General features: G+C 43.7%; 1 protein-coding gene across 1 annotated transcript in view; it reads right to left on the bottom strand.

The window, feature by feature from the left end:
* Positions 1–12,472, bottom strand: part of PIR (pirin) — a 99,240-nt gene that overhangs the window by 22,510 nt on the left and 64,258 nt on the right. Inside the window, exon 6 of the mRNA XM_065901120.1 lies at positions 5,040–5,084. Coding sequence (XP_065757192.1) covers positions 5,040–5,084 — 45 coding nt within the window. The remainder of the gene's footprint in view (positions 1–5,039; positions 5,085–12,472) is intronic.

The raw sequence follows: 12,472 nt of genomic DNA on the forward strand, positions 1-12,472 counted from the left end.
AGCAGGGGGCAAGTGGACCAGGGGAGCCGATCATCCTGGGCGTTCAGGTACCTCATTCAACGTATTCCGCATGGAATGAGGCGCACTGCTTAGTCCAATTCGTTTTGGGTAAGTGGAGGTCAGCTCGGAGGGCTCCTAGTGTGTTTCCCCACCTTTATTGAGATCCAGGGGCTGTGTCAAACTTTTTAATTCCCCCCAGAACCAGAAGCAAAGCGCAGAGCACAGTGAGCATGAATAATTACTTATTCAAATAAGTTTGAAACATTTTACTACCCACATAAACCAGTTAGTTGTCATCTCAATAACCACAAATATTTTTAGATTTCTAAATGTATTTTCTAAGCCCCAACAGTATATTTGATACTGGTTCTTCTAAGGGACTGGCATGCAAGCTGATAAACTGCCCCAAGCTTCAGGGACACAGGATACAAACTCCTGTAACCTGCTGATCTCTGTGTTGATATGCAATGTCATTTTCATCTCAGCTGCAGGGAAGGGGTTTAGAGCTAATATCCTTGGGATTTACTGGTTTTCTGACCATGTTGTTTTATTTTCTTGTTTTTTTTTTTTAAATCATATACTGCATAAGATTTCAGCCGGGGGCTGGTCAAAGGACTCGTTGCCTCAGAAAAAGACTGCTGTCAAAGATCTTTCTCCTGCAGAATTTTTAAAGCTACTATTCAACAGTCAGAAGGCTTGAAAAAAAACACAATGTATCAAAAATTAAGAAGATCCTAGAAATCCATAAAACATCTCAAATAAGTACTCTTAAATAAGGAAGTACTACTTCTATTTGTCTTATTTTAGTTCTGTTAATTCCTTCTCTTCTTCAGGGTGTCGTTAGTGGGCGATTACATGACTTCACTATGCTCACCATGAACTTTAAAATATCTAACTTAGACAACTAGTTAACGTCCAGCATTTTCTAACGTTCAAAACTCCACCTGTCCTTACAAAACTAAATCTACTGATGTCCATCTTTTAAGTACTTCCTGCGTCAATTAATATTTTTTTTAATTTATTATCTATTTGGCTGCGCCGGGTCTTAGCTGTGGCACATGGGATCTTCACTGCCGCATGTGGGATCTTCATTGTGGCACGCGGGATCTTTAGTTGCGGCATGCGGGATCTTTTGTTGTTGTTGTGGCATGTGGACTCTTAGTTGAGGCATGTGGGATCTAGTTTCCTGACCAGGAATCGAACCCAGGGCCCCTGCACTGGGAGCGTGGAGTCTTAACCACTGGACCACCAGGGAAGCCCCAATTAATATTTTTAACAGTCATCCTAATCTCCACTTATGGAATCTCCCCAGACTACTTTCTCAAGCCAAACTGCAGTCTCTTTATTCCAGCCCCATACATTAAGTACATATTTATAACATCTATTTCAACAGAATGGAGGTACACGACATTTAAGATAATTACTTGCTTATCAGTTCCTGCCATCTGTGGTTGCCTGCTGCCATCCTGGTTTTATAAGCAAGATAAAATTGAGGCAATAAAGTCAGAGAGCATTTTTTGGATTCTCTCTATAGATTGATAGGTCAGTACACATTCAATAGCTATTTCTGCTTTGTTGTTTCTTTTTCTCTGGTGATGTGTTCTTGCCCTTTTGTTTTTCTCATTAATATCTCCATTCAGGGGTCAAGAGGAGGAAGGGAAGGAGATGAAATTCAAATGAGGTCACCTGGCCAGCTATTCGTTGGCTGAAGCAAGTTCCCAAGAGGGCAGTTTCGTGAGCGAGATTCTCTCCATGGTCCACTTTACCCTGGACAGATGCAAGTTTGCTCCAACACTACAGACCGTGACCCCATTTCCTGCCAGATGTTTTGCACTTGTGGCTCATGGTCATGAGAGGTGACCAGGCCAGTGAACAGGGATGACTCAGGAAAATCCTGCCTCACCTCGAGAAAAACAAGTGGATGTGTAAGTCATTCTTACCCCTCGAACCACTGACCTTTTCACTTGTTAAATTCTTGGACTAAAGGTCTGTCAGGAAACAAGGCTCTAACTACTGATTCAAACAGGGTTTGAAGATTATTTGTTAATCTTTCTCCCCTTCAACCTCTACAATGTCATTTAAACTGAAGGGGTTCAGAATGAGACTCCCCAAAATGTGCCACTTTGGCACGCAGATTGTTTTGAGCTGAAGACAGTCAAGGCCCAAAAGACTCAGGAAGAGCTTCTAACCACTCTCTTAACTACCTTAAAGAATTTAGATAAGGGGCCTGGTTCAAAGAGAGAGCTATTACCAGAGATAACTTTCATCTGAATGACCTACCTGGATGGCAGGGCAAACATCTAATTACCAAACATCTGCTCTTCTTATCATCCTGTGAATTACTCTCCTCCCCTTTGAAGCCTCAGGTTCCTATCTCATTCTTTGCCTCACGATGGCATCTGCCCACCTTGCCCTTGGGTCTCATATTTTACGGGACCCCTGTACCTATGTAATTAAGTTTTTCTCCTGTTAACCTGTCTTATGTCAATCTAACTCATAGCCCAGCCAAAAAGAACCTAGAACAGTAGAGGAAAAATTTTCCCTTGCCTATAAAACCGAAGTCAAACGTGAGCTTTTGTAGAGCCCACAAGCTAAGAAAGGTTTTTTTTTTTTTTTTTTTTTTTTTTTTTTTTTTTTACGGTACGCGGGCCTCTCACCGCTGTGGCCTCTCCCATTGCGGAGCACAGGCTGCGGACGTTCAGGCTCAGCGGCCATGGCTCACGGCCCCAGCCGCTCCGCTGCATGTGGGATCTTCCCAGACCGGGGCACGAAGCCGTGTCCCCTGCATCAGCAGGTGGACTCTCAACCACTGCGCCACCAGGGAAGCCCCAAGAAAGGTTTTTATGTTTTCAAATGGCTAAAAACAATCCCAAGAGTAGTAGTTCATGACACATGAAAAATATATGAAATTCACGTTTCAGTGGCCATAAATCAACTTGTTTTGGAACAACCATCCCAATTATTTATGTATCACCTGTGACTGCTTTTGTGCTACAAAGGCCGGAATGAGTCACTGCAACAGGAACTGTATGGCCCGCAATGATGAAGATAGCTGCTATGTGGCCCTGTCCTTTCTCATTCTACACATTTCTGGTATCCTTACCACCTCAGAATCCATGTGCTTTACTACTTTCCATTTGTGCAGATTATTTTATTTCTCTTGAAATCCTAAGTCAGGGGTGCTACCTCCATAAAAATGGCTTTTACTCCATTTTAGAAAGTACTATGTGATAACCAAGATTTTCAAAAGATCATAAAAACAAATGACGCTTCATCCCTTCCAGGTGGTTAATATAGTTTAACGTGTGTGCCCACGGACTTGTGATACTACTACTAAATTGTTTTCACACTTTCTCAAATGCTGAAATAAATGAATTTTGCTTCTGAATCATAACTGAAATGCTAATCAATGAAAGAGGAACTAAGCCCATTTCTGTGGTATAGAATCAAAATACACGAGCTTGTGATACCACTATTTTTCAGAAGATTAATTTCAGGCAATTAAACTGCCCTCCTGGAGAATATAAAGAATGCTTTAAATGGCTTTGGGTGTAGCCTTCAAGCCCTCAGCAGACAGTATCAGTGAGCCAGCTGTCCGGGGCTGGGAGTGTGTCGTCCAAGGAAGTAGCCATGCTAGGGCAGCAAGCTCACTGCAGAGGAGGCTACCCTACAGGTTGGGGTAAAGAGTGCCAACCACAGAGGGCCTCAGAAATGGGATTCTTGGCCTGTAGCTTGGAGCGGTCAGATGCTCTGCTCCATCCCCCTCACCCCGTCCACACCACCCATCACGGCCATGAGGGGCAGGGAAGGGGAGAAGGGAGGCTGGTTCTCCTACTGTAGGTTTTCCCAGAAGCACTGCCTGAGGTGCATATTTGAGTCCAAGGAGTCTATCTGGGAGGCAGTCCCAGGAAACACCAGTCCAGGAATTGGGAAAGTTAGACAGGAAAGGGAAGGCAGACAATGAAGGATGTGTTACCAAGGACGCTCACATGGGTTGCTTGAACATAACGCCCCCAGGAGACTCTAGGAAAAGGCCTCACACACAGGCCTCAGCGTTATCCCACCTGAGGGGCAAGGCAGCTTCCTTAGCACTTTCATCCTGCCCTGACTGGGGCAGAGTAGCCTTCCCAGGATCCAGAGAAAGCCTCAGGCCAAGAAACACAGGTACTACTGGCAGTTGGAAGTTGGTCAGTGGGCCCTGACAAACCTACAGCGACCTTTCCTGGCCTCCATGCTGCTTCTAGGAGGATGGGGAGAGTGGGAGTAGATACAGGCCGGAGCCAGCCTACTCTACAAGCTCCACTCTCCCACCACTCCTGGCTCTTCTACTACTGGGTTGCCTAAAGGGTTTAGACTGGAAAAGACAAGTTAGATGGTGTGGTTCCTGTGTTGTCATCGTACAAAGGATATGGGGTGGGGCACAGGGAGTGGAATTGACAAGCCCTTGGTTCTGGTCCCAGGTCTACCAATGCGTAATTCTGGCAAGTTTAATAGCTCTCTAGACTTTACATACCTCATCTATAAAATGAGAGTTGACTGGGTCTCAAACATCCCTTCTAGACTAGACTCAACAAGTGACACATGCACAACCCCTCAGAATAAAAGAAAACCGACTTCGAGATTTCTCAGAAGCACCTGGGACTGCAAATTCACCTCCTTCCACCTCCCAGGAGATAGTGTCCTGCTCCCCTTGCAGCCCATTAAAGCTCCATCCCTTTATCAGTATGGGGCTTGCCAACATCCTAGCAAGGTGTCAACCCACATAATTGCACCTGGACCTTACATGTGCACACAGGCCACAGTAAAATGGCTGCTGTCACGTCTGGTGTTCCTATTCTCCTCCCTCACTGAATATACTGGAAGCTGAGAGGTGCCCTGCCCTGGGTGTACCAGGATGTACCAGGATGTACAGGGGGCTGGTGCCGAACAGGAGGAAACACAGTATTCAATTACACGAAAGGTTTCATCTTACCTTTCCTTCCTGGCAGCAGTTTAAATGACATTGCAATTGAACCCAAAGCAACAGACTCATCACTTACCAATATACACATTTCCAGATATGGTATAAATGAAGCTTGTCCACCCTGAAAAGGGACCAGCGACATTAAAACGTTAGTGTCCATAATGCCAAAAGGAACAAAGAGATAACAATATCAAATATTTAATACTCTACATATGACATACAAATATATAAACTTATATAAGTTACAGATACAAAAGGTTTGAAGATGAAATCTTTTAGATCTACATACATTTTAAAACTTAAGTTCTGTAAAGTTTTAAGCACAGTCCCACATGCATGCATTCACACACACACCCCAAAACCTAAATGTCTTGGCCTCAAGTATTTAAGAGCCACCCAAGTAGACAGTGTGCTATTCACTGGCTACATATCTATATGCCAACAGCTGTACTAACAAACAAGCTGTTCCAGGTCGAACATCATGTTAATAACTACGACACACCAGTCTGGCTTATCTTCAGTTCCTTGGGCCTCCAAACAGTTTTTTTTTGGCTGTGTTGCGTCTCCGTTGCTGTGCGCGGGCTTCTCATCGTGGTGGCTTCTCTTGTTGCGGAGCACAGGCTCTAGGTGTGCGGGATTCAGTAGTTGCGGCACGCGGGCCCTAGAGCACACGGGCTTCAGTAGCTGCGGCATGTGGGCTCGGTAGTTCTGGCTCGTGGGCACCAGAATGCAGGCTCCTCAGATGTGGCGCACGGGCTTAGCCGCTCCACGGCATGTGGGACCTTCCCGGACCAGGGCTTGAACCTGAGTCTCCTGCATTGGCAGGCAGACTCCTAACCACTGCGCCACCAGGGAAGTCCCCTCCAAACAGTTTTAAGTGACAACCCACTATCTGCCCTCTTGGAACGAGCACTGGATTTCCACGGATATTTACGTATTGTCCCTATGGCCCACAGGGGACGCTGCAGCACCACTGAGGGACATGAATGGAGGAGTGGCCAGCTCAAAACAGAATCAGAACATCACTCCGTGTGCCTCTGGGAGAAAAGAAGATCTGCGAAGGGAATGCAGGGCCGAGTCCAAGGTACAAGGGCAGGACCCAGACTGGAGTCTGTGAGAGAGTCAACGTGGTGGCAGAGTAAACAAAACCAAGACAGGCATGGAAGAATCACAGAGGACAAAGTAGACTCTAGGGATGTGGCTGTTCTGGCAGGTGGGTTGAAAAGTGCAAGAGAGGCCCACGTGATAAGGCATGACTGGTCAAACTTAACATAAACTGAGTCTGGTTCGGAAAGCCTGAAGGATGGCAAAACAAAGACAGACACTCAGGTGGACGCCAGACGATATTTTTTTCATCCTCCTATTTCACACTTTTTCCTCCCCGAGATTTTACGAGAATGAGTGTAAGGGCTCTGGAATTAAGTCTAACTGCTCAGAGCACACTCGCTCTTTTGCTCCCTTACTGACCCAATGGCTCAGTCTTCTGAGCTCGGCCTCCCATCATCCAGGGACCAGCCACCACTCAGGTGTACTTGTTGTGGGTGGAGACAGAAAGACGAAGGCACAGCCAGGGGTCTTCACATTGTCCAATTTGGGGGGACGGAGGTTCGTGATATATGCTGAAGACACATGCTAACTGTTCTCAGCCCATAAATACCATTAGCAATTCGGTATTTGTGTTTTCCGTTTCTTTTCTCTTTTATGCACTATATATTATTTGCTTAAAAACTAGAACTCAGTGTTCGATTTTGGATAGCTTTCCAAAACACAGAGAAATAATTCATCCTTGGGAAAGACTGCAAAGCATTCCATTGCAAGGACGTGTTGTGACTGACATAATCGATCCTCTCCTCATGGTTGAAAGGTATTAAAAAATTAATGGTTTCCAAGTTTGACAGAACGTCAGAGGTCTCAATTGTTCAAGTGGGTTTTTATTTGGAATCATTTTGATTATTCTAAACTCATTTCTCCTCCACCGCCTCTGCTTCATTCCTACTCACCCTTCAAGCAGAAAACTAGTCTACACATAATTGCCTCGGTCTGTTTTCTTTCTCTTTTTATCTTTTTAAATCTTTTATCCAGAAGGACCAAACGTTTGCTTAAAGGAATGGCCAAGTCAATGTATCATGTGCATTCCCCTGTTGTTGTTCCTTGCGAAAGTCTTCCATTAGGATACAGACTCCACCTTCACCATCAATAACACAATTCATGCTACTGGCTAGAAGGCACAGAGTGTTACAGGGAATAAAATAGGAACAGAGGGCAATTTCCTTTTTTCCTTCTTTTTATCATGTTGTCTATCTGCACTTGCTTTCTACTGAACCTAGTTGAATTCCCACTAAGCATTTTTTCTTAAAACTATAGCAAAACAAGAGTCAAATCATGCGAATGCTTACTACACGTTTACGAACTACCACATTTTTTTGGAATTCCTTCTCTGCCAAGAGCAGGATTGTATCATCAAAGAGTTCTCTTGTGAGATTTTCAGGTCCTTCTCATCCTTCTTTGTTCCCCTATCTTTCCTCCCACTTTTCTGTCCTGCACCAGGAATGGATACCATCCTGGCATTTTTATTTCTGTCTGAGGTCACAGGCCCTGCAACTGTGGTCTCCAAGCTACTGGCTCTTCACAGCTGGGAAGTTCTTTCCCCTCCCCTCCCTCAGTCAATGACAACGAACAGGAGCTGGGATGAAGGTCACATTAACCCCTGGTCCTGTAGCTTGGGTTAATCGGCAACACATTTATGTCAGCCCTTCTTCAGTCCAACAGAAGACGTGGAAAACTTTTCTTTTAAACACAAATCATTTTCTGTGGCATTTGCTCTCATTTCCAGGGAGGTTCCCAATTCTTGCAAACATCCCTAGTGAGAGCATTTCTTGGCCTACATTCCTTGCCTTAACCCAGCTCATTTTCCTTCCCCCTCAGTCTTAAGTTCATTATTTCAAAGAACTTTCCAATGGCTGCTTATACATGAATGTGTAGAGAAAGGAGAAAAACATGACTTGGTGGCACGCCAAATCCATGACAAAGGTCAGCTCTGGGTTCGAAAGGGGGGAGGGGAACAGGGCTAAGGAGAGAAGAAACCTCTACCCAAACTCTGGGTCACACCAGATAGCTCTGCATTCAGCTTGGGTAGGCAGCCCACTCACCATGGACCTCATGCCTGGCCTCCTGGACAGGAGGCAGACCCACCGGGTCTTCCCTTCCCCCTCCTCATTCCACCAAATTATTTGTTAATTTTTCCTTTGAAATAATTTCAGACATACAGAAAAGTTACAAAAATAGTATAGAGAACTGCCATACACCACTCACCCAGATTCTCCAAAAGCTAACCTGTTATCACATATGCTTTAACATTCTCTCTAGAAATATACATCATTCTTTATTTTCTGAAATATTTGCGAGTAATCTTGGAGACACGATACCCCGTTACCTTGAAATAATTTCCTAAAAACAAGGATATTTCCCAACGTAACCCTAGTGCACTTATAAAAATTATGAAATACAGTATCAGTTTAAAAATTATGACCATTAATACAATACTATTAGCTATGTACAGATATTCAAATTGAGCTAGTTGTCTCAGTAATGCTTTTTAGGGCAAAAAGAAAAAAACACGTCTAGGCCAGGATGGAATCCGGGTTCACATGCGGCATTTAGTTGTCATGTCTAATCTCCTTTCATCTGAAATAGCTCCTCGGTCATTTTCTTCATTAAAAGTACAGACCCATTATTTTGTAGAATGTCCCTCAGTTTGGGTTTGCGTGACGTGTCCTCATCATTAGACCACATTGTTTGTTAATCCCTTTCCCTCTCAACTTAAGAGACTGGTTTTTGTTTATTTTCAATACTTTAATATTTTAGTTCAGAAGAGCACAAAGGATGAAACAATGAACATAGACATTGGCATATTTATTTCGTATCTTCCTTCTCTTTTACAGATAAAATCATATAGGTGAGAGAAACAGCCCCTAACTGGTTGCCTCCGATCAGTTTTCTACACGCAGAGAATGTGACTTTGTTGCAGGAGAAGGGGGCACGAGAGAATGGTCACGTCCCGGGTCTCATCCGAGCCCCTGGGACGGGCTGCCAAGTGAGGGTCGTTGGCTTCACAAAGGAAGGAATTCAAGAGGGAGCTGAAGTAGAGTGAAAGCAAATTTATCCAGGGAGATATGTGCTCCATAGACAGAGTGCGGTCCATCTCAGAAGGCAAGAGAGGCCTCTAGGGTGTGGGGAGGTTAGATTTTATGGGCTGGGTAAAAGGCTAACGAGTGGGAGGAGTATTCCAGCTCATTTGGGGAAGGGGAGGGGATTTCCAGGAATTGGGCCACGGGCCATTTTTCTGGCCTTTTGTGGTCCACCTGGGAACTGTCACGGCAACTGTGGGTGTGTCATAAACATGCTAACGTATTACAATGAGCGTATGATGAGGCTCAAGGTCTACAGGAAGTCAAACCTTCTGCCATCTTGGGCCTAGTAGGTTCTAACCAGTTTTTGTTGTACGTATCTGCTTCGATTGTCACATCTCTTTCTCTCTCACTCTGACTCCCATCTCCCTCTTTCATTTATACAGATCCTTAGGACTACCTCAGTCCGCCTGGATCACCCAGGCTAATCTCCCCATCTCAAGATCCTTAACTTAATCATACCTGCAGCATTCCCTATACCATGTAAGGTAACACATTCAAAGGTTACAGGATTAGGTCGTGGACATCTTCGTGGGGCCATTATTCTGCTTACCACAGAATAATGCGATAAGCTATATGTTCTCCAAAGCAATTTTGTTGACTGATGTACATATACTCTAAAGAAAAGTTAAAAGTTGAGGGAAGCAAAATTAAGTTTTTCGATACCATAACAATCCTCCATTTTTTAACACTCCAGATCATGCTTTTAAATGCCAAGTAGCAGGGATACTGTGAAGGAAGATGGAGAAAACAAACAGAGTGCTTGTCGAGGGCCCAACTTTGATGCAGTCAGTCAGAAGACAAAGGGGACAGGAGGACCAGAAGGCGCAAGGTTCTCGGCAAAGATTGATATTTTCCTAGAAATACAGATTTATGTCCTTCTCAATGAATGATAACACATGGTGCTATCTGTATATCAGTTCGCAGCAAGGGAAATCAGACTGCTTTGCAAGAGATGGTAAAAGTCACTGCAAAAAAACACAAAACACAAAACACAACTACTTATTCTTACTTTAGCCAAGAACCAACATGAAAAATGTGAGAGGAATCTGGTACTGTCAGGGACTCAACAGATTGGATTCTTTGTAAGTGATGCACCATCTAGCTCAATTTCTGATATCAAGTGCCTTCCAAATCATCACTGCATGAAACATCTGTTTTCCGCAAGATTAGCACAGCCCTACAGAAATGTGCCTTGCCCGAAGGAAATAAAGAGATGGTAAAAATCGACTCCAATATTATTTATGGGATGGAATTCAGATAAAACATGTCTGACTCATGAGAAATGTTGCCAGTCTCCCTTAACTGGATGTCCCTTGGGACATATGCTTTTTTCTGGTGTCAGAAATGGGACGGTAGCAGTGTATGCCTCTATTGCTATCCCTTTAGTTTGGTGATGATACAAGAAAGTCAACACTAAATTAGTCAGATTGCAAAGCTTATGCCAAAAGCCAAACAAAACCCAGACATCCACGTCAAATCCCTTTACCATGAGTAGCAAAACAATCAAAATATTATAAACAAAACATGATCAGGACCCAGCCAATGGGCTACACATTTCAAGGAATATTTGATGCAACAAAAGCACTCAAATGAAATGAATTTAGACAGTCCTTGAATTTTATACTGGAATTTGACCTGGAAAGACGGATAAAAAAAAAAAAAAAAGACAAAAGGTGAGCTTGACTTGAATGATTTGATAATAAAACTTGTACAGTATAATTTTACTAGCCAGTATGTTGGATTACAGGCAGCCAGTACTATTGAGTCTGTAAATAATAAGTGCTTTACAATACCTCAATTAATTGTTTGTTTGGCACTGGACAGGGAAGCCTCAAACGTTAGACTTGTCACCTAACGCAATGAAGGCGTGTATGACTGTATACGGGGGCGGGGGGGGTGAGGGCACGGCGGGGGGGAGAACACACTATAACTGGAAGTGGCATATTGGAAAAGAAAGGATCTGCTGCATAACTGGGTTTCTAACAGACTCGTTTAAAGTGGGTTTAGAGCGACTCAGTGATACACATGCATTTCTAAGCTACTTGTTTTTGTATGCATTCCAAAACATTTTTGAAAACAAATCTCAGGTTTAAAATTCATAATGACAAAATAATCTAGAAGTACAGCTTTGTAAACTGACAGATACACATTCTCTTACGAGGCAATATATAGGGTGGCAGCGGACTGCAGAGTCAAAATTAACATGAACCACACACGCAAGTGTTGGTGGGGTCATGGAGAATCCGCAGACCACTGCGCAGTAGCCAGGCGCAGGGGACGAGGGGAGCACCCGCTGACAGGGAAGAGCTAAACGCATCGTAGTCAACCCATGGCGTAGAACGTCGCCGTTCAACCAAGCCATACGAGCAGACTCGGAGGAATTTCCATGAGGTACTGTCTGGTCACAAAAGCAAGATGCAAAACATATATTTCTGGTATGATTCCATTTTAGTAAAACAAGGACAAAATAACCCTGTATGTGTGTATATTTACATGCACATAAATGAAAGTGGAGAAGAGTGAGTGTCGAGAAAAACACTGTAAGATCTAATTCACGGATATATCTGGCATCTACTGCAGATCTGGGATATACAGGGAGGATACTGCTATGGGTGGATGAGGGGGGGAAAGGGTTTAGAGGAAAGCAAACTCGAAAGTAAAAGAAAAACCCACAGCACTAAAACTTCAAGCACACGTGCTATCACATTTATTGTTATAAAAATTATGTATGAAGGTAGGCATATGCATTCATGTAAAAAATCTTCCTGTACTTAAAAAATAGCCAGAATGAAAGAAACCAAAGAAGAAAACAATGGGTCCGAGGCTGATGCCTAATGACCTCAGGGGTGGCCATTTTTAAAAATAAAGCCGGCCTTAAACACTTGGGAGTTTTCTAACTGTTCTTTGGATTTAAACGACGACTTAAAAGTAAATCCTCCATAACCAAAGCTGTACCTCAATCAAGAATGCACTTGTTCATAACTAACACAGATTGGATTGCCCTCCAGGAACTCTGTGAGTCAAAGGTGGCCCAGAAGTCAGGAGACCTGGGTAAACGTCCTGCCGTGTCCAGCGAGTCCTCACGTGGCCTTGAGCAAGCAGCGCATCTGCTGGGTCTCAGCGTTCACAATGATAAAATGAGGGGCGGCCCCAACGGTTCAGCCCTAACATTCTATGAATTCCTCCTGATTTTCTTAACTTGAAAAGCTCAAGCAGTATTTGCTAATTTAAACATAATTAAACGTAAACAAGGTTCATAGAACTTTGTGTTGAGGTTCAGAAACAAGTCCATTCCAGAGAAAGCAGCCCCTTGTGGGTT

This window comes from Phocoena phocoena, chromosome X (assembly GCF_963924675.1).
Source record: "Phocoena phocoena chromosome X, mPhoPho1.1, whole genome shotgun sequence".
Classification (NCBI taxonomy): domain Eukaryota; kingdom Metazoa; phylum Chordata; class Mammalia; order Artiodactyla; family Phocoenidae; genus Phocoena; species Phocoena phocoena.